This window comes from Notolabrus celidotus, chromosome 3, assembly GCF_009762535.1.
Source record: "Notolabrus celidotus isolate fNotCel1 chromosome 3, fNotCel1.pri, whole genome shotgun sequence".
Classification (NCBI taxonomy): domain Eukaryota; kingdom Metazoa; phylum Chordata; class Actinopteri; order Labriformes; family Labridae; genus Notolabrus; species Notolabrus celidotus.
In genome coordinates this window covers 9,462,362-9,490,004 of record NC_048274.1, presented here as the reverse complement: position 1 = coordinate 9,490,004, position 27,643 = coordinate 9,462,362, and the positions used below count along the sequence as shown (strand labels likewise).

At 40.3% G+C, this 27,643-nt stretch overlaps 1 protein-coding gene across 1 annotated transcript in view; it reads right to left on the bottom strand.

Moving 5' to 3' along the window:
• The window catches only part of acsf3 (acyl-CoA synthetase family member 3), a 42,792-nt gene extending 15,660 nt beyond the window's left edge, over window positions 1-27,132 (bottom strand). The window contains exons 1-7 of the mRNA XM_034678701.1: window positions 27,046-27,132; window positions 23,787-24,590; window positions 18,972-19,127; window positions 13,973-14,127; window positions 13,562-13,707; window positions 6,524-6,621; window positions 5,155-5,281 (exon numbers count right to left, since the gene is read on the bottom strand). Of these exons, the coding sequence (XP_034534592.1) occupies window positions 5,155-5,281; window positions 6,524-6,621; window positions 13,562-13,707; window positions 13,973-14,127; window positions 18,972-19,127; window positions 23,787-24,503 (1,399 nt within the window). The 5' untranslated portion in view covers window positions 24,504-24,590; window positions 27,046-27,132. The remainder of the gene's footprint in view (window positions 1-5,154; window positions 5,282-6,523; window positions 6,622-13,561; window positions 13,708-13,972; window positions 14,128-18,971; window positions 19,128-23,786; window positions 24,591-27,045) is intronic.
• Window positions 27,133-27,643: the final 511 nt, after the last annotated feature.

The following is a 27,643-nucleotide window of genomic DNA, read 5'->3' as shown; positions in this document are numbered from 1 at the left end:
AAATATTTGTCTAATGCAGAAGTGTTAAAAACTGCAGTTAATTGAGTGTCCGCTTGAAGCTGGCTCCTGAAATACCAGAAACCACATACACACCAATTCAAAAAAGCAAATCTTTACAGCAGAAATAAACATGTTTACAGCCTGGTACAAAAGACTGTTGGCAAGGAGGCTCAAACTCTGCCTCTTTACGTCACACTGGCTCAACAGCAGCAATATGGCTGAGGCCGCCCATTGGCCTCAAACAGCTCTTCAGAAACAGATGGGTGACGTCACAGATCCTACGTCCATATTTTATACAGTCTATGATTAAGAGACACATTATGTGGATCTGCTCTCCATCTATACATAGGTCAGGTGACACAAGATGGCAGTATATTTTCTGGAATATTAATTTTATCACAATAAAAAAACATTAAATTCAAATTCCAGGAACTGCAACTATTTAACAAATCTTCGTTTCCAGTTTTTCAGCTGAATGTAATGTTGTTTCCTTCCACAGTGTGGGAGCAGATAGGGTCAAGAAGGAACATTTGACACTTCAATAAGGTTCAGTTAGAGTGTATGAAATTTTGCTTGTACTCCAAAATTCGTGTTATACTTAGGGTTGCAAAGGGGTGGAGCATGTCCGGTAAATTTCCATGGGAGGTTAAGCTGGGGAATTTTGGAAATATTCCAAATTGGAATTTATGGGAATTTATGGGAACTGAGGATAATTTAATGGAAAGGTTTCATATCCAAGAATAAATATTTGTTTTGTTATAAGCAGATATCCATCCAAAATAATACAATTAAAACATATTTATTTGAAAGTAGAACTTTATCAAGTGTTAAATATTTCATTTAACAATCATTTTTTTCATTAAAGACCAAAATATGAATTTTAAGGTAAATATTACTCACCCCCCTGACCCAACCCATTCAAAAATTAGCAAAAATGTAATCTCTAAATGTTAAATGAAAAGAGCCCATCTCCCTCTAAAAAATTCCCATTCAACATACAAATAAAAAGTGCATGTAGGGGGCGTGGTCTCAATATCCCTGCAGTAAGCAGTGTGCTATGTGCATGTGATTGAGGAGTTGTTATGGTCCTGATTTTTTTGTTATTTGCCCTAACCCTCTCTCTCTCTGCCTGCAGGTTGCATGGGTAGGGGCGGGGCCGGTCTCCTCAGGAGTGAGGCTCATCAGGCACACCTGTCCCTGATTTTCTCATCAGCACTGGCTTCTTAAGCTGCCACCAAACACTCCTCCAGTGCCAGATTATTTCCTCTAGCCGCATGCTCCATGTCCCGTTGTAGCCTTGCTCCTGAGGAGATTCAAGCCAAGTTTTCTGTGAACTTATCTCGAGTGTTTTCCAGAGGATTGATTCCTAGTTTTTTTGTTTGTGAGTTTTTTGATAGAACCTTTTCCCCCTTTTTGGGTGATTTTGTGTTACTTCCTAGTTTTGTACTTTTTCTCAGTTGTTTTTACCCGCAAGGCGCTTTAGTTGAACCTTGGTTTTTTGCTTAATAAATATTTTTTTCTCTGTACTCTGCATTTGGGTCCTGGTCCTTTGCTCAAGCCGTAACAGGAGTAGCATAGATATTCAACTGTACTTGCATGAAATCTGGTTGTTTTAGTCAGGATTATGCAAAAATATATTTTCCCACACTATATTTAAGTTCCCTATTAAGAGCCAACCTTCAATTTAATAAATTACTGGTTTTATTCCTGTTTATTCCCATAAATTCCTGTTAATTCCCATGGAAAGTTTCCTACTTTGAAAATTCCCGGTATTTTACAACCCTATTTATACTGTATCAAGTGAATTTTGACAAGAAAAGACCATAAATCTTCAATCGCTCTCCTGAAAGTGTTTCATTTCTCCACCCTGACATGCAGGTTAAATCCTAGAGGCTGTAGAAAAAAGGTGAGATACAAAAAGCTCTGCGGGAAAGCAACGAGAGATCATCGAGAGTGAGTGAGGGTGACACAGAGTGTTGGAGAGAAAGGTGGGGGGAGTGTGAAATAGGCAGCAGGTGTGAGGGTAAAAAGGGTAACAGTGTGAGAGGAGAGGTAGGAAGGTAAGAGTCGGTTAACTGCATGAAGTCTCCGTCTTACACTCTGCCCTCTCAGCACATCCACACACAGAGTTTGTGTGGACATGGTGGGGGTGTGTGTAAAGAGACAACAGTAACTTGTGTGGGAGTTTATTGTACACATGAGTATGTGCTTTCCTATACATCAGCTGTCTTACTGTGCACACATGAGCAAAGAACGGACAGACTAGTAACAGAGACGTTTTTGTACTTAGTGAGTCCACATGAAATGCATTGGTTGGAAAACAAAGAAGAGAGGTGTGTGAGAGAGTTTGTAGTGATATACATTTTTGACAAATGGAGGATCACGTTTTTCATGCATCACAGGAGCTTCTTGTCTTGAAGACCATCGTTGCTTCAACAATGGGAGGGGTGAGCAGACATTTCAATCAATCAGAATCTAGCCGGCTACTGTAATAAGACAGTTCTTGTTACTTCTTGTTCTGTATTACTATACCGGTGTATTCTTCCATTATATTATAATAAGATAGTTCTTGTTACTAGACCAGTGTGTTTTTCTTTTCACCATGACATGCTTCGACTACAAACTTCCTGCAGTCTTCCTCAGAAGAGTCATGTGCATTATTGAGATGCTGTCAGCTGATTTATAAAGGTTTGGTTGTCCCACCTGAGCCTGCAGGACGACCATGCCGGTCTAGGACAGCATCCCAGGTGAGTGACAGCATGTCATCTCTACAGCCTCTCTTATCTAACGCTGGTATCTGTTGCTCTCTGAGTGGACGACCACTTCCTTTTCCCATGATGTGATTTTCTCTCCTCAGTCTGTCTGCAGTCTGAGATGGCTGATTTTAGATTTTCTTGGTCTGCTATTTGCTTTCTTATATGTTTGCCTGCTCCAGATGTTTCAAACGACTAAACCTCTATAAATCAGATTTATCAACGTCATGTGACTCTTCAAAAGTAGCCTGAAGAGAGTTCGTAGTAGAAATATATCAAGGTAAAAGAAAGAGCACTGGTCTAGTGACAAGAACTGTCTTTATATAGTATACAGTGTCAGACCTGATGAACCTTTTTGGACCAGAATCTGACCACTTCAAATTTCACTACTGAAACCTAGTGATCTAATTTTGCACTCCTGTTACGTTGTTGGACTAAACAAGGGAGAGCAGCGAGATTGTGCAGTTGTTTTTTTCCATACATTCTACTTCCTTATCCCTTCTTCATTATAGTTGATGCAACTTCACCAACAGGTTTTGGTGGTAGCCTCAAGCACAGATAAAAACTGGGTCACAGAGGTCTCACGAGCACTTTATGTCTTGTCTTCAGACACAACCGATGCTGCAAAGTGTTATCACGTGAGGTAATTTATCACATTTCTTGCACCTCTTTTGAAAATCTGTGGAGTTCTTTTATGTTTTCAATCAAAGACTGAGATATTTTCCCAACACAGTCTCAGCAGATGTGTGTCTAACATGAGTCTGGTCCTGCTGGAGGTTTCTGCCTGTTAAAGGAAGTTTGTCCTTGCCACTGTAACTTGCTAAGTGCTCTGCTCATGATGGATTAAGATGAGATCTGACTGAGTCCTGTCTGTAAGATGGGACTGGATCTTATCCGGTCTTGATGTTGGGTCTTTGCAGAGCATCTTGAGATCACTTTTGTTGTGATATAAATAAACATTGATTGATTTGAGCTTTCAGAGAGCTTTAACTGTCATCAAACATTTCTTAAACAAAAAAAAATGAAGAAAACTTTTACTTTTGAGAGCCAGGATGCCAAAACACTCCTCCCACTTCACAAGTCTAAATATATAAATGTGTGTGTGTTTGTGTATGTTTGTGTGTCAGTGTTGGTGTGTTTAAGTTGGCATCAGGGAACAGAGGCAGGTGGGTGAGCAGGGAAAGTGTTAGAAAGCTTCCTATAGAGTAGTCCGCTGTGTAAGTGTGTGTGTGTGTGTGTGTGTGTGTGTGTGTGTGTGTGTGTGTGTGTGTGTGTGTGTGTGTGGCTTGAGGGAGCGGTCTGTGGGGAGCTGATTGCACGGGCTCTCATTATGTGGCCGGTGGCTGTAATGGAGTGTGACAGCAGCGTGCTGTGCTCTGGATCTCTGTCCTTCCAGCCTGCAAAGCCAATTAAACACACTCTGCCCTGCTCTCCCACCGCCTCACCCTGTACACTCTCAATCAATCAATCCCTCCTTCCTTGCTTCTTCTAACCCCCTTTTCCCCCTACCGTCACCATCCTTACATCCCCACCTTGTTTCTCCTCACTCTGTCATGGGTCCTTACATGCCACCCTTCACACGCAGACTCTTCTAACCCCTTCACCAACACATTCCTGAGCTCCATACATCAGACTTCTTTGCTCCTGGCTCTTATCTCCTGTTGTCTACATGACAATTAAAAGCTGCAATTGCTTTTATCCTCCCTCCTGCATCCTCTAACCTCCCCTCACTCCCCTCCAAGTCAACCTGTCTCCCTGTGGCATCGCAGTAAAGCAGAGCTGCTTTGGTAGGGTGGCAGGAAGAGAAGTGCTGGGCTGCAGGGAGGGAGAGAGAATCTGATGACAGCTTCTGTGTGTGCTGCCACACACACACGCACACACACACACACACACACACACATGACCTCACACTCACACTAAAAAAAGGAAAGAAAGAGAGAGGAAGATGAGCGAGGGGGCAATACTTGGTTTCTCAAGACCCAGAGCAGTCACAACCACTTAGGAGGAAAAATGCCCTGCAGCACCGAAAACACACATAGTCCATTTATCACTCCCTCATAGTCCCCCAAAATGTGCACACTATCATATACCATACACACATACTCTACTCATGTGTGTGTGTGTGTGTGTGTGTGTGTGTGTGTGTGCTTTCTGGACTGAACTCCCGGTGTTTAAAATCGAGCTCTAAAAGTGCAGTTTGCAGCAGAGACGAAAAAATCTTTTGACATGTTTCCTGCTCTCGTGAATCCTTCTGACAGCTCGACTCATGTAGATGCAATTAGTGGCAGACTTCACTCCCTCCAGGGGGATGCGTGTGAATGACTGGGTGCATGTAAAGGTCTGGGGTGCGAGTTAACAGAAAAGGGGAGGAGGAGGAAGAGGAGGTGGAGGAGTTTGGTACCTGTTTTGAACCAGCCGTCGTCAGTGAAGGACTCTCTGGTGGCTTCAGGTTTGTTCCAGTACTCCTTAAAGACGGACGGACCTCGGACCAGGAGCTCGCCTTCTTTGCCCTCCAGACCTGGACGCACCTGGACGTAGACAGGGAAAGAGATCAAAATGAGGAGTTCAAAAGACAAAAGTTCATAATCTGTGTACATAATTATCACTCTTTTTCAAATTTCAAATGGCTGATATTTTAAATTTATACATCAGATTAAGCTGTGACTGGCTGGATTACATAATGAGGTTGTCCACAATTAGTCTGAACTACACTACCAGTTAAAAGTTTGGACACACATTCTCATTCAAGGGTTTGTATTTATTTAATCATTTGAAACACTGTAGATTAATACCAAAGACATCAAAACTATGAAAGAACATATATGGAATTATTTAATTCACAAAAAAGTGTTAAAAAAAACAGAATATGTTTTATATTTTAGATTCTATAAAGTAGCCCCCTTTTTCCTTCATGACAGCTTTGCACACTCTTGGTATTCTCTCAGTCTGCTTCATGAAGTGGTCTCCTGGAATGGTTTCTAATGAACATGAGCTTTGTAAAGACTTCATTTGTAGAATGACTTGCCTTCTTAATGTGTTTGAGACCATCAGTTGTGTTCAGAGGTAGGGTTAGTACACAATGGATAGCCCTATTTGACTACTGTTGTAATCCATATTATGGTAAAACCAGATTATTTCATAGTTTTGATGTCTTCAGTATTAATCTACAATGTCGAAAATAATTTAATTAAACTAATAATATTGAATGAGAAGGTGTGTCCAAACTTTTGACTTGTAGTATAAAATAACTCAGTTGAAGCTCAGATTTGTTCATCATCTCTGATTGAAAGTATCCAGAATTATTGCTATTTTTTCTTATTTCATTTGGCTTTTATTTTGAAAGGACGCATCAGAATGACCTGTCTGTTTATCTCTGCTTAAACAAACAGCTCACTCGATCACTTCTGAATCACTTCCTTTACTTGGTACATTCCTTTTTCCGTCAGAATCTGACATTTGTAAACTTGTTTCAGGACTAATAAAAATGTTCCGGCTCTTTTAAAAGTATTTCAGATTTTGTAAATTCATTTTCTTGAATGTAAATTGAATTGGCCTTGGTAAAAGAGTTTAATGTAATTTTGTTTTATAAAATGCAAAAATGTTTTCAAAAATGTAAATTTGTCTCCAACTTTGCAAAAGTGTTTCACCCTATGTAAATTTACATTGCACTATCCAGCCACTGTAGTTACACACTTTGTATATTTCCTTTTTCCAGTTCAACAACAACACGTCTTAAAAAGCTTCCTTTGTTTGCTTCATGTATTGATTACCTGAGTCTCTCTGTGATTGCCCTCCACGATTGTGGTGTTGATTGTGTTATTCATGACAATTCGGACTTCAACACCAGGAAGCGGCGACCCAACAGCTCCTATCAAACAGAAACACACAAACAACACATGACTACAAAGAGAAACAGAGCACTGAGAGCTATATGGGTTGATTTTGTCGCTCTTGTTGAAGTCAAACATTTATAAGAGCAATAACTGCCGGTGTGAAAGTCATGAACCTTCAGTGAAGTATTTCTACCTCAGTGGGAGTGGGCTATAACCCCCTGTCTGCAGGGCATAACAGGTCACTTAATGGTTTGCTGAGCTTGTAAAACACCAAACTGAAAGCCATTCGTCTCAGTCCCCAGTTAGCTTACTTGGACAGTAATGGGATTTCTTTGACATCGCCTGATGCAGCTGTTTTTTTTCCTACGATATCAAGAAAACTCTTCTTTACATGTGTTGAAGAGTCTGAAAACAGATACCAGGTCTGGAACAGATCCAGGATACCCTAATTGATCAGTCACATACAAGTTCTCTAAATGACTCTTAAAGGGCTATTCTATTTATCTCTTGAGAGGGGTTCCTGGTCAGCTCAGCCCCTTTGTTGAGAAACCTCCAGGGGATCCAGAATGAAAGCTAGGCTATCAGCCACTGCAGATGGGGTCAACTCAATGTAATGCAGCTAATTTTGACACACTCCCACCCAAACACTGTGGGTGTAACTGTACACTAAATTTAGAAATGTTTCAGTGCTTGACTTTGCCGTCAGGAAGCCCATTTCTTGTAGCATTATCTGCAGATGAGACACAGACACATGTGTTCTTACGCCTGCAGTGCACTGATCAGCTGTTCAGGTCTTCAGGCTTTTACAGAGACAGAAATACAACCAAACTAAAAAAAATGATATATTGTTTACTGTGGACACAAGAGGACAACTTGAACATGAGGACAGAGACAAAGAATGAGACTTGGAGGACCAAAGGAGAGAGGAGTGAGGGGAGAGACTTCTGTGCTACCTGTAGAGTAGGAGAGATCTTGAGTTACCTGGTGGTGCAGGTGTGTTAACTGTGAGTCCATGCCTAAGAGTTCAGAGAGCTCCTGCTGTCACGATAGGGACTTGATAACAACACCCTGTTGTACTGAATGATGCTGTTTTACCGACTTTCTTCAGTTTTTAGAACTTAAATCAGAAAACCAGAAAAGCTGAACAGAAGTGCATCTTCAAAGTGAGTTTTTGGCTCTCACAGTTTTTTTTATTGCTTAATGACACAACCCATGGTAAGCACAGTATATTTACCTTATTAGAATACACTGCGTTAGGTGATTAAGGGGAAGACTGAGCTGAAATAACAAGCTCTGCAGCCATTACTGAGTCACATCAGCCAGTAGTGCAAAAACAAATAAGCATTCTGATGGGGACAAAAAATGTGCCACCAAATGTTTCTAAAAACGAGCAAATACCTAAACCAACATTAGTATTTTGGCCAGACTTTCTTATAATGAGCTAAATTGGGGAGTTAGTTAGTTTATTTTCATTCATTGTGTTAGGCTCATAGACTTTATAATTAATAAACAAAGTATCCGTGATGTCTCCCGTCTGTTCTGAAGCATTGTTTTGAAGCTGATCGTTGGCGGTTGCCATATTGGAAATGCTGAACTCAACCTAACTTCTATTGAGCTAGTGTGAGGTAAAGAGGCAGGCTTTGAGCCTCCTAGCCAACAGCTACAGTGGACCCGCCTGTCAATCAAGTCATTCATGTCCTTATTTGGGCAAAAACTGGTAATCTTAATATCTTCTGAACTGTCGCATTATAAAAAATGTCACCCCCTGTACAGAGTGTGTCGATAGAGAAAGTAGCTACTCAGCCTGAAGCCGTTTTTTTAACCAGGCTGTAAACATGTTTATTATTGCTGTAAATATCGTCTTCTTTGAATTGGTGTGTATGTGGTTTCCGGTGTTTCTGCAGCCAGCCTCAAGCGGACGCTCGATGAACTGCAGTTTTGAACACTTCTGCATGGGCTTCATATTTTGAGACCGGAGGTTGCCGCTTGGTCATGGACCAGAAAGGTGCCCAGCCGTATGAACTTACAAGACACACCAGAAAAACAAAACAAGATAGGAGCAACAACATAAGAAGAAAAAGAAGACAGGATCGACCAATTAAATTACTGCACATGTCTAGGAATGACCAGCGATTATACTTCAGACATGGCAATAACCATAACTAAATCAAACATAAAGTATTCTCCAACATGACTGAACAGCACTTTGAGTGTAAACAGGTACTGAAGTCTATCTTCATCAGACATTTAAAACAAATCAGAACAATTTTCTTACATTTTGTTAAAAATATGACATCTAAGATCGTGATATGATGTACAGTAGAACAAAAAATGAGAGAGAAGTTGACCCCATCTGTAGTGGATCATAGTCTGGCTTCTGTTTTGGTTCTCTGGAAATTTTTCAACAAAGAGGTCGAGCTGACCGGCATCTCCTGTGGTTAATACACCCATTATTGATAAGGAGTAATCCACTTAAAAAGACTACCCCTCCAACTGCAGCTTGCATGGCATTAAGTCATCCACACATTCACAGTCACAACCTCAATCTACAAACACTTATACCAATGAAACTCCACGCAGCTCTAAAACCATTCAGTGAAATAACAGTCTCCACTTCTGCTCCGGTTTAACACCATATATGAATAAAAATCAGTCCTGACTGCACAGCAGAACTACTGCTGAGTGCTTGACAAGGCCTTTTATTGCAGCACAGTTGCGTTAAATTGTATTAAGTGAGCCGACAAATTATGAAATAAAATAAGAATTGAGAGCCAGAAACGCAGGGGCTGTTTATAACTGCCTGGAGTGGGAACATTTGAGGGAAACCACTTATCAGAAATGTGCGAGAAAAATGTTACAGTTTAAAAAATCCCCCGCGTACTGACATCACCTGCTGTCTCCATGGACGGACGTGTGCAAATGTGCAAGTGTGACCTCCTGAGTTAAGTAATTATAGCAAAGAGTGCACTGGGGACGCACACAGAAAGTCTCAATGGTCTTTATGTGTGTGTGCATATGCGTGTGTGTGAGTGTGTGTTTGTGTGTGACTGCCTTGAAGGCTCTTATGTCATTTCACAGACCGCTGCTCTCCCAATAAAGAGCAGGTCAGGTCCTGATTAAAGAGTGATTCTCTCACTTCATATTGATCTAATCCACTCCAGTCCTGATTGGCGATGTCTCTCACACACCCATCATTTGCACTCAGTCCAGCAGCGAAAAAACCCACCGGGCAGGGAAGTAACCAGGCTGTTTCTCAACAGACAAGCAGGATAACAACGAGCTAGAGTCAGAGGGCCTGAGAGGCAGAGTGTGGCTGGTATAATGATCACTGCAAGGTGACCTGATCCGGACAGAGCCAACAAGGTTAATTGAGACCTCAAGAACAAAGCGTATGTGATATCTTTTTTTCATAGGAGTCACAGAAAGGAGAGGATCAGGACATCTTTGTTATGTTCAAGGACATTCAGCTGGAAAACCTTCTTTAATTTCCTCCTCAACATTACAACTCTCTTTTTTTCATCCTCTACAAAACCATATGTGTCACTCTATAGTCCTAAAACCAAATGAAACACTGTCGAAACCTTCTGGAAAAAGGGTCCCTCTTTTAAATCAAGAACATCAGGGTCATTTCACTAATTGATGTCAAAAGCCTACACAGTTTTTGCTAAATACAATATTTTTTCTTTCACTCAGCAAAAAGGAACACTCTCCCTCCACACATCTGCAACTCTGACTCATTTAAAAATCAACTCAAAACATACCTCTTCAATAAGCCTACGATAAAAATTATAGTTAGAGCTGGGTCAGGCTTGGACCAGCTCTTAGTTATGCTGCTATAGGCTTAGACTGCCAGGGGAACTGACACACTCTTCCTGTCCCATTAAAGTTACTAATGATAGACATTTCTGGAGTCCCTGAGCTCCCTTGTCTCGTAGGTTCCTCTGGATCTCTACCGTAGACGTGCCAGACTCCAGCTGCTACAACTGCTACTATCCATCTCACTACTATCATCTCTCTCTCTTCATCTCCCTCTATTCCTCTCTTCAACTCGGTCTCAGCAGATGTTTGTCTAATATGAGTCTGGTCCTGCTGAAGGTTTCTGCCTGTTAAAGGAAGTTTGTCCTTGTCACTGTAACTTGCTAAATGCTGCAAAGTGCTCTGCTCATGGTGGATTAAGATGAGATCAGACTGACACCTGTCTGTAAGATGGGACTGGATCTTGATGTTGGGTCTTTGATAATCATAGAACATAGAGTACGGTCTAGACCTGCTCTGTTTGGAAAGAGTCTTCAGATAACATTTGTTGTGATTTGGTGCTATATAAATAAAGATTGATTGATTGACAACACGTGACCTCTACTCCCTCCCTATCTTATACCTTTATCTGTTTTGCACATGATATAAAGTGTCTTTGAGTATCTAGAATAGCAAGTCGTATCAAATTTTCTTTTTTCTCTCTCTCTCTCACGTCACAAGTTTCCTTCCCAGGAGGTTAATGAAAGTCTTCATTATTGTGTGCTTCAAATGACATCAAGCTTTAGAAGGATCGCATTAAAGAGAACAAGGGACAGTCTGTGACGCAATTTCTGTTCTCAAGGACGGTAAAGGACAGAAAGGGGTCTGAAAAGTAGAGAGTAAATAATGGAAAAGATAAAAGGGACTGCTAAGTGATTTAAAAATGATATGGAGAGAAGTAGGTCGAGCTAATCTCGCATATTTACATCTCAACGAGGGAAATATGACCCAGAAAGCTTCGCTGCTGTTAATCTGGAATGTTCCAGAGCTGCACGCTACACAACAAAATAAGGCCATTTAGTTGCCATAAATACAGCAGAATGTATTAATGCAACTGCTATCAATAATTGTATCAAAAGCTGAGTGGTCTGCTGCATAGTTGGGGGAGGATGGAAAGAAACGAAAGCGTGAGTAAGAGAGGAGGAGAGAGGAGGTGACTGCACTCTACTACTCTTCTGAGAGTGTTTCCTATAGTTTCTATTGATCCATTTTAACCTACTTAAAGACAAGACAGGAGCACACCGACTCAAACAGGCACAAGCTCATGTCTGCATAAACACACAAACATACACACACATCCTCTGACGTCTCGGCGCTGCAGCAGAAACATCAATAGAACAACAGACCTCTTGAAACCATTCTTAATAATCACCTGAGAGGAATCAAACTCTGCTGCTCAGTTTATGCTCGACATTACCTGACAAACAAACAAAAACAATACCCCGACAAAACTGCAGACAGAGGATTACCCAATCCACTTGCAAGCTAATTAGCTTTACCTGTAAAGCAGAGGAGTTGGCTGGGGAGCAGGAGAGGGAGGGGAGAGGCAGATGAAGAGGGGAGGACAGGAGAAGACGAGAGAAGAAAGCAACCACTATTTCTCTGACCTCATTTCCAGACCTTGCCTTTGTTTTTTTGCATGTGTGAGGGAGGTGTAGTTGGGATCATGGGGTTTAATCTGACATCACACCAGAGGGAAACTGCCAACAATCAAACACAACACATGAAGCTGAAGTACTGAATCAAACAGCTGAGGGAGGCAGAACAACATCAGGACTATTTTTAGACAGGAGAAAAAAAGAGAGAAGACAGCCAACACAGGGTCACAACAAAAGTTTACCTCTTTGGCTTAAATAAAAACTACACTGTAAACCCGAGCAGTACTTCGAACTCATAGCATTAATGGTGCAGCACTCAAAACCAGCTATTTAGTTGAACCAACAATTCATTATTGAGCTATCCGAATGATCAATGTTGTTTTAATTATATGTGGATCCATTTCATCGAGTTAATATCCATGTCCAAATAACAACTTTTGAGTGTACAGAGGGACACTGCATATGACATCATCAACATCACCACGTAAGTCTTTACACACTTGAAAAACCACAATGGCTTCACGAAGCGGTAAAACTAAACTGGAGACACAAGGATTCAGAACTACAAAATAAAACAGGAAACACAAGACTAGACTAAGAATACACAACAAGAGACATGGGTCACTAAACACTCAAGGGAGACAAAGGATAACAAATACAGAATGAACACGGGGAGGAACCAAGGCGGGCTGCACGGTGGTGCTGTTGCCTCAAAGTGAGAAGGTTCCAAAACATGCTCACCAGGTTAATTGGTCCCTCTAAATTGCCCGTCTGTGTGAGTGTGTGTGTGAATGGTTATCTATCTCTCCATTTTTGTTCTGTGATAGGTTGGCGACCTGTCCAGGAGGTACCCTTCCTTCCACCCAAAGTCAGCTGGGATTGGCTCCAGCCCCCCGTGACCCCGAAACAGGATAAGCAGTCAAGATAATGGATGTTTGGATGAAACCAAGGCATGAAACACAACGAAAATACTAAACTGACCAAACCATGACACGTACTCAGTTTCATCTAGTACGTATGAATTAAAAATCTAAAAAAATGAACTAATACATTTGAGTTTGGGAAACTTGAAAATTAAAACAGAAAAAGAAAACAATGAACTAAACTGAAATCGTATTTTATAATTTCAGTTATACTCAAAAATTGTATTTTGGCTACTTAAAAACTCTTATGTAATAAGTTCTGACAAACATTTTGAGTAATTTCAACTTGTTGGAGTTTACAGAAAGCCAGTGGAGAGCAGTAGCCCTAGTGTCATTGAACCGGTAAATGAAATACATTAAATATACAAAATAATAAAAGCATTATCAAACATTCATAGAAGAGCTGCACCACCAATAATTTACTCCCTAAATCAACAGACTAATGATTCTACATTTCTATGATTTCAAGCCAGACCCCGACGTTTGTCAGCACACATGATCACACTAAGTTTCAGTAGCCTGGGTGATGATGATAAACTTTCTTTATTGTGAAAGTTTACAGGATGCTTCCATGAGTTTGATCTGAAGGGTTTTCATGGTTCTCATTCTGACCTCCTCTCCTGCCGTCAATCCAGCAGTCCTGGCCTGTAACCTCCTACCTGGGACACGTGAGCCTTTGAGTGGGTTGGACAGTGCCATGCCGATCTCCGTCATGCCGTAGCGTTCCAGCAGCGTGTGTCCTGTGATCTCCTCCCAGCGCTGCAGAGTGGGGAGAGGGAGAGCAGCCGAGCCGGACACCATCAGCCTGTAGAGAAGAGGGACTGAGGTGGGGTAAACTCTTCAGGCTGAGCATGACCCACTCCGAGATTATCTGACTTTAAAGGAAAGTTTCTGATGTTTTGAATACACTGTGACTCTAAAATAATGTTCTCATAGAGCTTAATGACTAAATTCTGCTTTATCTTAATTTGTCACAAAGCATGTATGCACACACACACACATGTACTCGTGCATCCACAAACACATCCCCTCATGAGTAAGCTGTGTGTCACTGATCCCACAGCCAGTACCTGATCCTCTCCTTGCAGACCGCTTTGACAAAGTCCTTGACATGAGGCTGTGTGAAGTGCTGATCATAGTACTGGATCAGCTTAGAGTAGATGGTTGGCACAGCCATGAACACATTAACCAGGGGAGCCTTGGAGCTCAACAGCATCTCCCACACCTGAGACACACAAACAGAGAAATCAAGGATGGAGGAGTGAGGAGAGGAGATAAGGTGGAAACATGACGAGTGTATCTAAAATAAATGTACAGTAATCATTTGGTTTCACGGTCACACATCTGAGAGTAGCATTTATTCTTTTATTGATGCAAATGGCAGAATACGGTCCAGACAGCCGCCTCACACTGAAGCTGTCAACACAACGTAGAAAAAAGGGAAGAAAAGAAGTGGAGATCTGTAAAGGTCAGCAGGAAGAAAACAGCAAAGTGCTGTAGGGCAGAGCTGACATGTCGGCCAGTTAAAGGCTTTCTGTATGGCTACTTTTGACAAATGTGCTTTTTGACTGCTGCAGTGTCCTCCACCACACACACATGGTGCTCTCCACACACACACACACACTTACACAGGAGTTAATGGACATAAACATACATCGTGAACTACATGTACATATAAAAATACACTTCAAATATCACATAAACTCACTAACTCAAGGACAAAGGCATCTTAAAGACCCAGCCCCGCCCACTTTACCTCATCCCTGTCTGTCTCTCTCTCTCTGTCACACACACACACACACACACACACACACACGCACAGTCTGGGCACACAGCAGTAGACGATGGGAGGATGGGACGACAGCATGAATTAAGTGAAGGTGAACGACAGCTTCTCTAAGTCCCGTCTCCCCCCCTGGGAGACAAATGCTCCTCCCCAGCTGTCTCCCCTCCCTCTCCTCTTCTCTACGTCTACTTAACCTCACTTCTTCTTCTTCTTTCTATCTACTTTCATTCCCCAAGTACTTCTTTTTCATTCTCTACTTTCATCTCTGACCCCTCATCTTCCCTTCATCTTTCTTTCCCCTCTTGCTCCCCTCCGCTCGCTCACTCTCTCTCTCACATTCACTTACCTTCTCTCTCCATTTCGTAATTTCCTGCTTCGCTGCCTCTGCAGTCTCCCTCTCTCTTATATTTTCTCACACACACACACACACACACACACACACACGCACACAAAGAAAAATGCAGTTTGTGTCATCATCTGTCTCACCTAAAGAACCAACATTCTTCTTAATGTGCCGACAATTTCTAAACTCTTCCCTCCACTTCTCCTTCAGCTCGTTGTAGACTCCCCTAATCTTTTATCTGTAAACTTCCTCTCGCCTCCTCTCGCTGCAACAAACCGACCTAACCAAAATGTATGAACAAAGCTGGAAATATAAAGATTTGTCAACAGCCTAACTACATCTATATCTAATTTCTCACATCTGTACAGCCTGAGTTTAAAACCTGTGTGCGTCCACAGCTCACCTGTGCACACACAGAATGAAACTTTGCACCAGGAGAGGGATTAGTAACCGAGGGTGCCCCGACCGTTCTGGGTGGTGTCTATCAAGTGCAGTGGAGCGCTTCCACAAAGTCTAGTCTGGAGGGGAGAGGAAGGCAATTTATGTCCGTCAAAGAGCTGGCCTCCACCTGGGGGACAGGATGTGGTGAGAACCCAGAGCGATGGCCTGCATCCTAAACAACTCTATGAGCTGAGATCAGCTCGCCGCTCAACATGACACTAAAACACGGACACTCCAACGCGGACACCGAATCGCCCTGAGAGGAGCTGGATGTGAAATATTAGTGTTCCATTGAGTTGACAAAAAGCAGCATCAGTGCTTCGTTAGAGCTACTTTTTCATTGATTGGACTTTTCCTTTGATCTGTTTTGATTCGACTAATCTCTCACCGTGTTGTATTTAGGATAATCATAATGATCACCACCATGTTTAGCATGTTATGGTCATTCAAACTCTAAAAAATGTGAGGAGACATCAAGTAAAACATTGTCTATTGCTAGGAGCAGCAGGAGCACCATGTTTTTTTATCTTAATTTAGCTTAGCATGCCTATTTGCTAAAAAATACAAAGTTTAGCGGCTTTATGTTTCTGTTCTGACTCTGCATTTCATCCTGCAGGTGAATCAGATGATTAAGACTACTTAGAAGCCCAGAGAGAGGCCTCTCCTTCAGGGATCTTGTGCTTTTGTTAATTTAGTCTTCAGTTGATCCATGTTTATATAATACTCTAAGTGGTCAGATCATTTAAGGTGTTTTCTGTTACTTCATTTGGGTCATTTTGAGGGTTGTTGTTAACTGTGGTTGTATGACAAAGTAATGTTACAGGTTATTAATGTCTGTTTACAGATTTATTTAGCGTTAGTATAGTTCAGAAATTGTTGTGGTAAAGCATATAAAAATTATAAATGGATTTTGTTGTTTTAGATTCTATTTTAGCTCCTTTTTTGATGAGAAGACGCTGTCTCTTTAATATAGGATTGTGTGTGGCACAGACAGTGGGAGGAGTCAGTGGGAGCTAGACTGGTTTGGAGTCGCACATTTTTTTTTACCGTGTCTGTCTGGAATATTCTTTATTAGAATGGAATCAAGCATCATTTGTTTTTGCTTTTACATTATACAACAGCTCAGGAGTGAATGATTGCTCTGGATGCAACAGGGAGACACGAGCAAGCCAGACATCCAGCTAGCAATGCAGTTTTGTCAGCTACAATGATGGAATGTTAAAATGTATGAAAACACTGAAACTTTGAGTTTATGATGGCGTCAATTAAAAAGTAAGGGGTGTTAATCAGATTTTACAAGAACATAAATGTCAGCAGAAAGCTTTTATGGAAGTCTTTTACATTTTCATATCATTAATAAACACTTAAGGACCATCAAATCCAACGAGATTCAACCCATGGGGACTGAAGATGTTAGTGCAAATGATCTCTAATATTGTAGATAATAATTGTTACAGTCGGGGTCTTGTCCCACCCCGTCGGGATTCCATTTCCCATAACCGCCTTCTACCCATACATTAAACCACTTATTACCTGGCTGCTAACTTAAGATGCAAAAAACTTTGATTAAAGATTGTTTTATTGATGTAAAATGATATATGTTAACAGTTAAAAACAGTCCCAGTGATTCCACGTCAGTTAGCGTTCCATGTTGATGGATTCTTATCTGCCTGTTGCTTTTGATTTAACATGAAACTGTCCTCATTCAGCTCTCCTTCTTCTCTGAGCTCTGCGGTTCACACACCTTTAAAAATAAACGAGGCAAATGTCACAACTTTGAACCCTGCTGCTATCATCAACACCGCTCATGGTTTAAGTTTCTTTGTAGAGATCGCTAACCTAAAGTTTCTCTCACCTGCTCTGCTCGTTGATCATATTGCTGGACAGGATCCAATATAAGACTATCTGTAGCCTGCGGATTGATTTGACATGACGTGTGATCAGTTTGTCTCTGGTGGTGCTCATACTAGTGAAAGTTAATAACCGGTGTCAAGGGGCTTTGACAAATCAGAATCAAGCATATTACTCAACCGGAAGATCAGTAAGAAAGCTGGGTCATACGATGAGATAACCAACCTGGCCGCTGATAATCTCACATCACTGTGTAGATAGAGGCGCCTTTAAGGTTTTTCATTGGATGATTGAAAACTCTGAGCTGCTCATGCAGGAAAGTGAATAAGAGTGAGGGTAACACCAACGCTATAAGGGCTCAGCTCTGAGGATCAGCAATGTCTGAACAGAATTTCATTGGTTTCAGTACAGTAGTTGACTGACAGACTGTTCAGAGACACATTCTCATCTATAGAACTAAAAACTAAAAGTCAGTCCAAACCAAACTTCTGGAATATGACATTTTATGACTGCAAAGTAAGGAGTGAGCATGAGAGTCTTTCCCTCTCACGAGTTATCTTCACAATACCTTCAATATTTTATGAAAGCTTAATATTTCCCTTGTGTTTTAAAGGTGCTGTAATGAGTCAGTCAATGGTGACCCGTGCTGCGTGTGACTCGTATCTGCCCGTCAGACTGTAACAGCTACACTTGAAAGAGACTTATCTGCGATTTACTGGATCACAATTCCTGCACTGAAAATTTCTGTCACTATCTCCAGGCGAAATCAGGAAAAATCAATGGCGGCCTCTGCTGCCTAGGCTACCCTTCAGAGATCTGAGGGGATAGAAGAGACAGACTATCGATCACTTCATCAATGTACTGTAACTTCAGGAGGAGGAGAAGAAAGGCTTTTTTCTGAGGCTAAGAGGAGGGGCTTTGTGGGTTGGTACACAAGGTCAGGGATAACAGCTGAATACTGATAGCTATAAGAGTGCAGCAATACCAATGTTGACAGATACCTATGTCCTTTAAAGACCTTTACTTTCCATCTACCTTCACTGCCATTGAGCTTTAGAGGACACACGAACAAAACACACAGACATACAGGGAGAAAAAGTGTGCATCCATACTCCTTTATGTGCCAAAAACACACCTACACACATGCACCCACACACAAACACTTAGTACCCCATCTTCCCCTCCCTTCTCAGGGCCAAACAAGCACTATCATCCTTCAATGTCAGCTCATCGATTGATCCGCTGCTTAAGCCCCTGCCGTGAGTCGGCATTGGTCAGATACAAAGCCACACAGGGCAATTCATCACTGAGCCCCAAACACTTAGTTTGACAGTCAGGGGAGGGAGGGAGGAGGAGACAGAGGAATAAAAAGAGGAGAGACTGATAAAAAGAAAAGATGAAGCAAGGAGAAAGGAAGGAGAGGAAAAGTTGAAAGAAAAAGGAAGACACTGAGAAAAAAAGATTTAAGTGAAAAAACCCTCCAGCATGCAGCTTGTCCATATAGGACTCCTGAATCTAACATGCTTCACTTAGTTACACTTTCCACACATTCCGAAACGTACATCCTGATCACAGCCCCTCCGCTCAGAGCTGTTAATGAAAGTTTAACTGACACAAAACAAAAGAAAGAGTTAAGGGCAGCAGAGACCTTCTGAGGATGGAAGTCAGGCAGCATGAAGCACGTGGCTCCCACCCAGAGGGGGCACAGCAGCTTGTTTACGATACCATGGACATGGTGCAGAGGTAAGGTGTGGAGGATGACGTCATCTCTGGACCACGCCCACTCTGAAACCAGAGACTGGACCTGTGGGTGAGAGGGGGAGGAAAGAGAAGGTCAGCTTGTCATCTTAAAAAAATTCAACACAGGACACTCGTACTGTCGCAGAAATGTTAGAAATGTTACGCATCTATATTAATGTATTGGCAACTAAATGTTAGTAGCACAAGTGTAAGAAAGATTTCCCTGCAGGTAGAAAAGAATGCAATACTGTGCAAAGTTATTGCAGATAACATTTATTATAAATAAAACATCAAAACCTATTGCACTGTATCCCTTCTTATCATATTGATTGTATTGCATCGTATCGTATCGTGTAGATCGTATCATATTGAATAGGTCGTATCGTATCCGTTCAAAGTGATTGCAGGCGTAGTCAAATTCTAGAGTATATTATTTGGGACTTGTGCTTAGTCCACATGTGGGTTTTTTTTAAAGGTAGCTTTTAGTGTGCATTTCAGTGTTTCATTGACACGCAAACAGAACTTTCGATCACCAAAAATAGGGTTTTCAAAACCGCCTAATATGAAATTTTTGGAATAAGTTGACGTTAGTACCTCAATTTGCAGAAGGCGACTTTAATTGCATATTTAGAGGGAAAACTTGCTGTTCCTTGTCATTGTACTGCAGTGTTTGGATTCATCACTGGCTGATTTATACTTCTGCGTTGAATCGACGGCGTACCCTACGCCGGGGGTCCGCGTAGCTCCCGTACCTACGCAGAGGCCTACGCACGTAGCTGACGTGCACCTCCTCCAAAATGTAAGGGCCGATTTATACTTCTGCGTGTCCCCTTACACAGCTTTAAGAACACAGCTCACAATAGCTACTTGCTCGTGAGGACGCTCAATATGTGTGCGCACTATAGACTGTAAGGTACGCACAATGTTCTTCTAAGGTGACAGACTGATTACACTTTATCGCCACCTGCTGGCAGGGTATGCTTATGTGAGCGTTTTAAACCATTTCTGCATCGTTGCGGGGACAGGATTTATTTGAACACAGAGGAGAACCTCAATTTTCAAAAATACCAGCCTATGTGTGGACTACGCCATGAAACCACTTTACTGCATTTATTAGGGCTGCATGAAATTGTTATTTTTAAGCATGTAGCAGAATTAAAAGAACAACAAAATTAAAGTTGAAAATAATTTTCCTCAGAAATGCTACATTAATAACGACATTAGTTAACAAGATTTTAAGTAATGTCAATATCAAAAATCAAGTGTTGTCAAACTAGTCCAGAATTTTCACACAGAAATTAGCTTATTTTTTTGTTGAGCAGTCAATTGAAGCTGCATAGCTTGAAATTACTAATGTGTATTGTACACATGTGGCTTTTATTGCATTTTATCACCGCATTTGGGTTCCTCTTCATATATTATGAATAATAAAATAAACTTAACTAAAACTAAACAAATTGTAAATTGTTTTGTTTTATACTGTCTTATCTTCTATTAAGTTTGTTTTATTTTTGTTTCATTTGTAAGGTGCCCTTGAGTGTCTTGAAAGGTGCCCTTAAATAAAATGTATTATTATTAGTATTTTTACAACAGAGAACATCCTCTATTAGAGCGTCCTGTTGAATCAGGAAAAATGTATAATAATTTTGTTGCCACAATTCAATTTGGTGATAATGGAGGGCATGGAAATCAAAGTCATCCTTGTGCTCTTCCATCACACTTGTATGTTTGTTACAATGGAACATCTTAAATGAATTATGTGTTAACAGGCGGAATCTAAACACTACCGCTGAGTCGTTAATGCCATCAAGTGGAGATTTGTACGTCATTTATTACATGACATTGTACAGGCTGTCCGGTTAGGATGTCCTGTTCTCTGTACGTTTACGCAGCAGAAAAAAAAAACCAAGTAGCTCGTCCTGTTTATTACAGAGACACTTCTGCAGACTGTGAAAAGGAAAAATTTAACAAATCACAGCTAGAAATTGCTGACACACTTGAAAAGCACACATGCATGCAGGGTTCAGACCTCATGTTCACGTTTGATCTGACAGCCCGTACTCCACATCATAACACCAACGAGAAACTCACAGAGTTCAAAGTCAATTCTTCTCATTGTTGTGTTTTCTGATCACTCCGATAGCATTCAGGAGCTGTGTGGTACTGTTTATGACGCTGGCACCACTAACACTGTTTATGACGCTGGCACCACTAACACTGACGGAAAGAGAATCCAATTTTCCATTTATGAAAAAAGGATTTCTTGCTTTGTGAGCACCATCAGGTGTGTAATAACCAAAATGACACACACTCAGAACATGATGCGGTACAGGTGGTCATCTTAAATCCAAGTTAAAAATTGGAAGTGATTCAGAAAATCTATTTTCCTTTCAATTCTGTCTCAAGTTTTCTTTCACATTAACCTGACGGAGGAGCTTTCAGGGATTCTGACAACCTGATGTTGTTGCCTTCCAGGAACACAGACAGACTCACTTAATCACTCACTCACTCACGTCCCTGTGCCAGCCAGAGACAAATGAAGCTCTGCCGTCTTTTAGAGTGATTTAATTTTCCACACTATCGGACATGTAGGTCAATTTGAGCTTCAAAAACACTGGAAAATCTTCAGGAGATCTTTAATGGCATAAATTAGTGATTATACTGAAAGCTCAACTGGAACAAACGAGAAATGATGCTAATCAGGGACTGAAATACGGGTGTGGGGGTGTCTGAACACTCATTGCTTGGAAAAAAAAAATTTGCATCTCATTTAAGTGTCTATATTTGTTAGGTATGTGGAGCTCACTCCATATTCTCTGCTTCACTGCATGAAGTATTCTGTAGCGTGATTTAACTAAAGCAAACAAACCCTGACTGGAATATTATTCAAGTGAGGTATAGCTTTTTTTTCATCTTAATGCAAAAACCTTTGTGTACAATTAACATGACAGTGCCCGTTTACCAACACACCTTCAACAAGACGTCACAAAATCCCAACTCCAAAATATTCTAATGAGTTTACAACTTTGCCTTAATCAGGTTAAATCTATTTATCGTCACACATACACTATCAGTCAAAAGTTTGAAAACACCTTTTCATTCAGGGGTTTGTATTTATTTTTATTATTTGAAACACTGTAGATTAATACTGAAGACATCAAAACTATGAAAGAACATATATGGAATTATTTAATTAACAAAAAGGTGTTTAACAAACCAGAATATGTTTTATATTTTAGGGAATGGGACTGCACTTTGAGACGTCTCACGTAACCTGCATGACGTTATGTAGCTCACCTCAGCTGTGTTAGGAATTTATATTCCACATTTGTTATTTTCCTCAAAATGAAGGTGATTAAGGGACAGGCTGATTGATTGCCATGGGAGCCAGGCTCTTACCATACAGACTGCTTAATCACACAATTTTAAATATATAAATATAAATGATACTGTTTATACACATACACTACCAGTCAAATGTTTGGACACACCGTCTCATTCAATGGTTTTTATTTATTTTAATTATTTTCGACATTGTAGATTAATACTGAAGACATCAAAACAATGAAATAATATGTTTTTTACATAATATGGAGTACAACATTAGTCAAATAGGGATATCCATTGTGTACTAACCCTACCTCTGAACAACACAACTGATGGTCTCAAACACATTAAGAAGGAAAGTCATTCTACAAATGAACTCTTGACAAGGCTCATGTTAATTAGAAACCATTCCAGGAGACCACTTCATGAAGCAGACTGAGAGAATACCAAGAGTGTGCAAAGCTGTCATGAAGGAAAAAGGGGGCTACTTTACAGAATCTAAAATATAAAACATATTCTGGTTTGTTTAACACTTTTTTGTTCATTAAATAATTCCATATATGTTCTTTCATAGTTTTGATGTCTTCAGTATTAATCTACAGTGTTTCAAATAATTAAAATAAATACAAAACCCCGAATGAGAAGGTGTTTCCAAACTTTTGACTTGTAGTGTAGCTGTTGGCTAGAAGGCTCAAAGCCTGCCTCTATACCTCACACTAAGTTTGTTTGAGTTCAGCATTACCAGTATGGTTCCCGCCGACGATTGGCTTCAAAACAGCGCTCAGGAACAGATGGGTGAAGTCACGGATACTACGTCCATTATTTATACAGTCTATGATTCTACTACATGCACAAATAACCTTGATATGGATCCTTGAGTTTTTTATTTTTTAATTCCAAAATGCTAATTTGCTACATTTCAATTTTTTGATCACTTATGTTGTTACTTATTGACACCAATATGTATGCATCTGCAGTGTGCTAATATCAGTTTACATCAGCCTGCACAACTGAGCTCTAATATCAATACCCCTGAATCACAGCCTGCCATCAGTGTGTATCTATGCACAGCAGAGTCATCATAAAGGTTCTGACTGCTACACACAGTTACTGTGGTTAAAAAAAATCAATCTAAATCTTTGAAACATATAATTTATAGTGTGCTTATGTGACATAGAGGTTTAAGTAAACAGAAACAAAGAGCATATAGCTTCTTTGCTAACAGCCCCGCCTGCTCATTATTTTAATTAGCCGCAGCTTTAAGTGCATTAACACCAGCTGCACCTCTCTCTGCTGTGTCAAAGCTGTGAGACAGTGTTTCTTTTTTTCTGCTGCTAATCAACATGTTCTCTCAATGAGAGCTATATGGAATCATAATTTAAAAGACAACATTTACCATAGCTTGTATGTTGCTGTGTGTGTGCAGCACTCCCTTTGGTCTCCCCGTGGTCCCGCTGGTATAGATGATCATAGCAGGTCGATCAGCCCAGTCTGTGACATCCCCCTGCTCCTCTCTGGTATCCGTCTCGTGTAAAGTGTCCAGGTTGGAAGTCGGCGGCAGCGTCAGGCATGGCAGGCCCATCCTTTGTGCCAGTGGCTCCAGGGTTTCAGAGTAAGGATGCCCCGCCACCAGCAGTGAACTCTGGGAGTCTGAGATGATGTACTCCAGTTCAGATTGAGGGTGTTTTCTGTACAGTGGCACGGCCGTCCCACCACTCATCCAAGCCGCCCACTGTGCAACTGTATAAGATGCATCGTTCTCACACAGGAAGGAGATCCGTTTTCCACCAAGACCCCCAGAGCCAGAGTTCAGAGTGGTACTAATTCTACCTGCAAGACCTACGCTGCTGTAGTACAGCTGCTTATAACTGTGGCTTCCACTACTGTCTATGATAGCAACCTTATCTCCGAATGCTGGAGCTCTGGCGAACACTGGCCTCTGGTTTATCCTCGATAAGGGTGCTGTAGTCCCTATGTGAGCCTGTCTCTGAACCCCACCGCCCAAATTCCATTTCTCTGGCTTTAAAAGGCAGAAAGTTCTGTGAAGAGTGGCTTTACAATGAGGTAAGGTCCACTTCAGAGAGTGGCATGAAGCAGCAAGTCCTGACAGCATGCTTTTTAAACGTCTGTCCCTCAAGAGTTAGAACTTCTGAATGGCTCCATCAGCAGTCTTTTTCTGTCCGCTTGCACACTGAAGCATCTATGAGGGTGCAGGAGAAATAAAGTGTGTTAGCAGAGATTTATGTAGCAGAACAAACAGTTTACACCTTCTCCTCAATGGTGAATAATGTAAGAATGTGTCTACTGTATTAATCAATTCAGCTACCTGCCTCTTTTCTTTCAATGACATAATTATATAATAATAATAATAATAATAATAATAATAATAATAATAATAATAATAATAATAATAGTTTATTTATATAGCACTTTTCAAGACAGGAAACAAAGTGCTTCACAATGTGTAATAAAACAAGAAGAAGCAGTAAAAAACTTAAAAGCATACAGACTTATAAAACAGACCCCTTAAAATCAAAGTTAAAATTAAATAAAATCACACAATAGAAGCTTTCCAGTAAAGATGTGTCTTGAGTAATGAAATAAGACACCGGACTGTCTCTCTGCAAGTCTGATCTCCTCTGGCAGGCTGTTCCAGAGTGTAGGAGCTCTGACTGAAAAATCCCTGTCCCCCTTTGGTTTTCAGTCAGGTCCTTGGAACAGCTAACAGAGCACTGCCAGAGGATCTCAGACTGTGTCCAGGTTCATAAGGAGGTAAAGCTCAGAGATATAGAGAGGGGCAAGTCAATGCTGAGCTTTAAAAGTTAACAAAATAATCTTAAATCAATCCTAAAATCAACAGGCTAAAATGGGGGTGGTGTGGGTGCATTTTTTAGTTCCTGTCAAGAGACGAGCTGCTGCATTTTGAACTACTGCTCCTACTGCTTGGAATAAACTCCAGGAGGACTTGAATCTGTCAGATCTTATCTCTCTGGACATCTTTAGGTCCATCAGAAATGAAAGACAGACCCCAGAACAGTGCCTGTGTTTTTAAATTCTGTTTTGTTGTTGAGTTGTGCTATTTATTTTGACATGTGCTGCTGACCTCTTGTCCAGGTTGCCCTTGTAAATGAGGTCTTGATCTCAATGGGACTTATCTGGTTAAATAAAGGTTAAATAAAAAAACAATTTTAAAAAAATATTTGAAGGCGGTGGATTGATTTCTGACTGAGACAAGTGTACAGAGAGTTACAAAAGTCAAGATGGGGTTCTGCAATCATATTGAATGCAGCTTGAATGTATTTATTGTCCTTAGTAAACAGAAAAACAGGCAGATTTCTTAAGGAAATGTTTGTACTTTTAAGACTACTGGCATTATAAATTGTTGAAATAAAGGATTTAAAGGCAGGCAGGCTGATTTTCAATTTTAAATATGGATAATATTGTAAAACAGTGCATTTAGGCTATACAAGTAATTATATCTCACACTACTTACTCGTAGTGTGCTAGTAGCAAACAGGCTTTCAATAATATCTTTTTAACTTTTTAACTTCGTTGTTGTGTTGATTCTGTCTGCCTATATTTTGTTAGTTTTGATTTTGTCTGCCTGTGTTTTGTTAGTCTTGATTTTGTCTGCCTATATTTTGTTAGTTTTGATTTTGTCTGCCTGTGTTTTGTTAGTCTTGATTTTGTCTGCCTATATTTTGTTAGTTTTGATTTTGTCTGCCTGTGTTTTGTTAGTCTTGATTTTGTCTGCCTGTGTTTTGTTTTGTTATTGTCTATCGTATGATTTGTAGCTGTGAGGTTTTAAAGTCTTACTGTGTATGTGTTGTGTAGTTACCTGCCTTGGGACTATGGATGAACTTAAGCATCTGTGCTAAGTCCGGCGCATTTACGTTGATGCTCAATGCATTAATGTTGATTAATGTGCATTGTCCCAGCTCAAAAAACAAATAAATGAAAATGAAATATAAGTAATGATGTTAATAATCAAAATCATAATTCATAAGCAAAATATGATATTGTAAGGCTTATTGTGTAGACTCTGATAAGCTCTCTACAGAGTCACATAGGGCTTTAAACAGCAGCTCTCACAGTCTGAATAATTACTTTGGTCGATCATTTTAAATCCATTTGATGTGTGAAATAAACACTTTTGATATTTTGGTAAGTTGAAGACATTTGTCAATTTAATTTAAAAAATAATGTGTATTGTCACTTTAATGTTATTATGTTATTTTATGTCCAAACCTTGTTAACACCCACCTGTTTATGTATCACTTTACTGTACATGTAATATTTATTGTATTGCCCTTAGATTTATAAAAAAAATAGAAAAGAGTTCACTGCATAAAAACAATAATCGCAGCAAATTTCACGATAAAATGAAGCGGATGAATCTGCAATAACTTAATGTATCGTGTGCTTCGAGTGACTTGTGTTGTCGGAAGAGTTTCAGATTCAGTGCAGTGAAATTAAGAGATTAATAAAATGAGATTACAGATTATTTACAGAAGTAACAACCATTGTAGGAAGACAAGCCCGACACTGAGCGGCGGACCAGTGACAAACAAAGAGGATTTAAAGTCCTCTGTTGACAGCGAATATACGAGTTAATACTTCTGAAGTCATTTATTTGTATATCATATTAACCTTACCTAAAATAGTAGCCGGTACATCTTGTAGTGAAGGACAGTGCAGCCGAATTTTACTTCCGGCATAAAACAAACACCGCTTCAAAGGTTCCTACCTCGTTCTGATGCACATTTTCTGCGAGCTCGGTTTTACTTTTAAAAACTACAGTTTTAGGACATTATTTGTGACTTTAAATATTTTATTTTTAATTATCCAACAAACCTACTCGTATGTAATGATTAATATGGAAATTATATTATCTTATGATCTCAAATCTGCATGTAATTATTGTATAAGAGCATACTGCTTTTTTATGCTTTTTTTTTATCTTGATATTTTTCACTTACTTGTTACACATGATCCAATCCTTGTCAGCTAGTTGCAAGGGGACAACAGGGAGCTGTTTTCAGGTAATGTTGTCATTGTTTATAAAGCCACTGTCTTTCTGTTGTTGTCTGTCATCCGGTGGTTCTTAACTCTGGCTTTGGCAAGACCCATCCCCATTTTGCAGACCTTATGATCAAGTAGCTGGGCTGCTCTTGGGAAGTGTTGATAGAGGAAGGAAGAGTGCAGCATATATGCAGCTACCCCACACAGAGCTGTGTTTGGCTTCAGATCCCA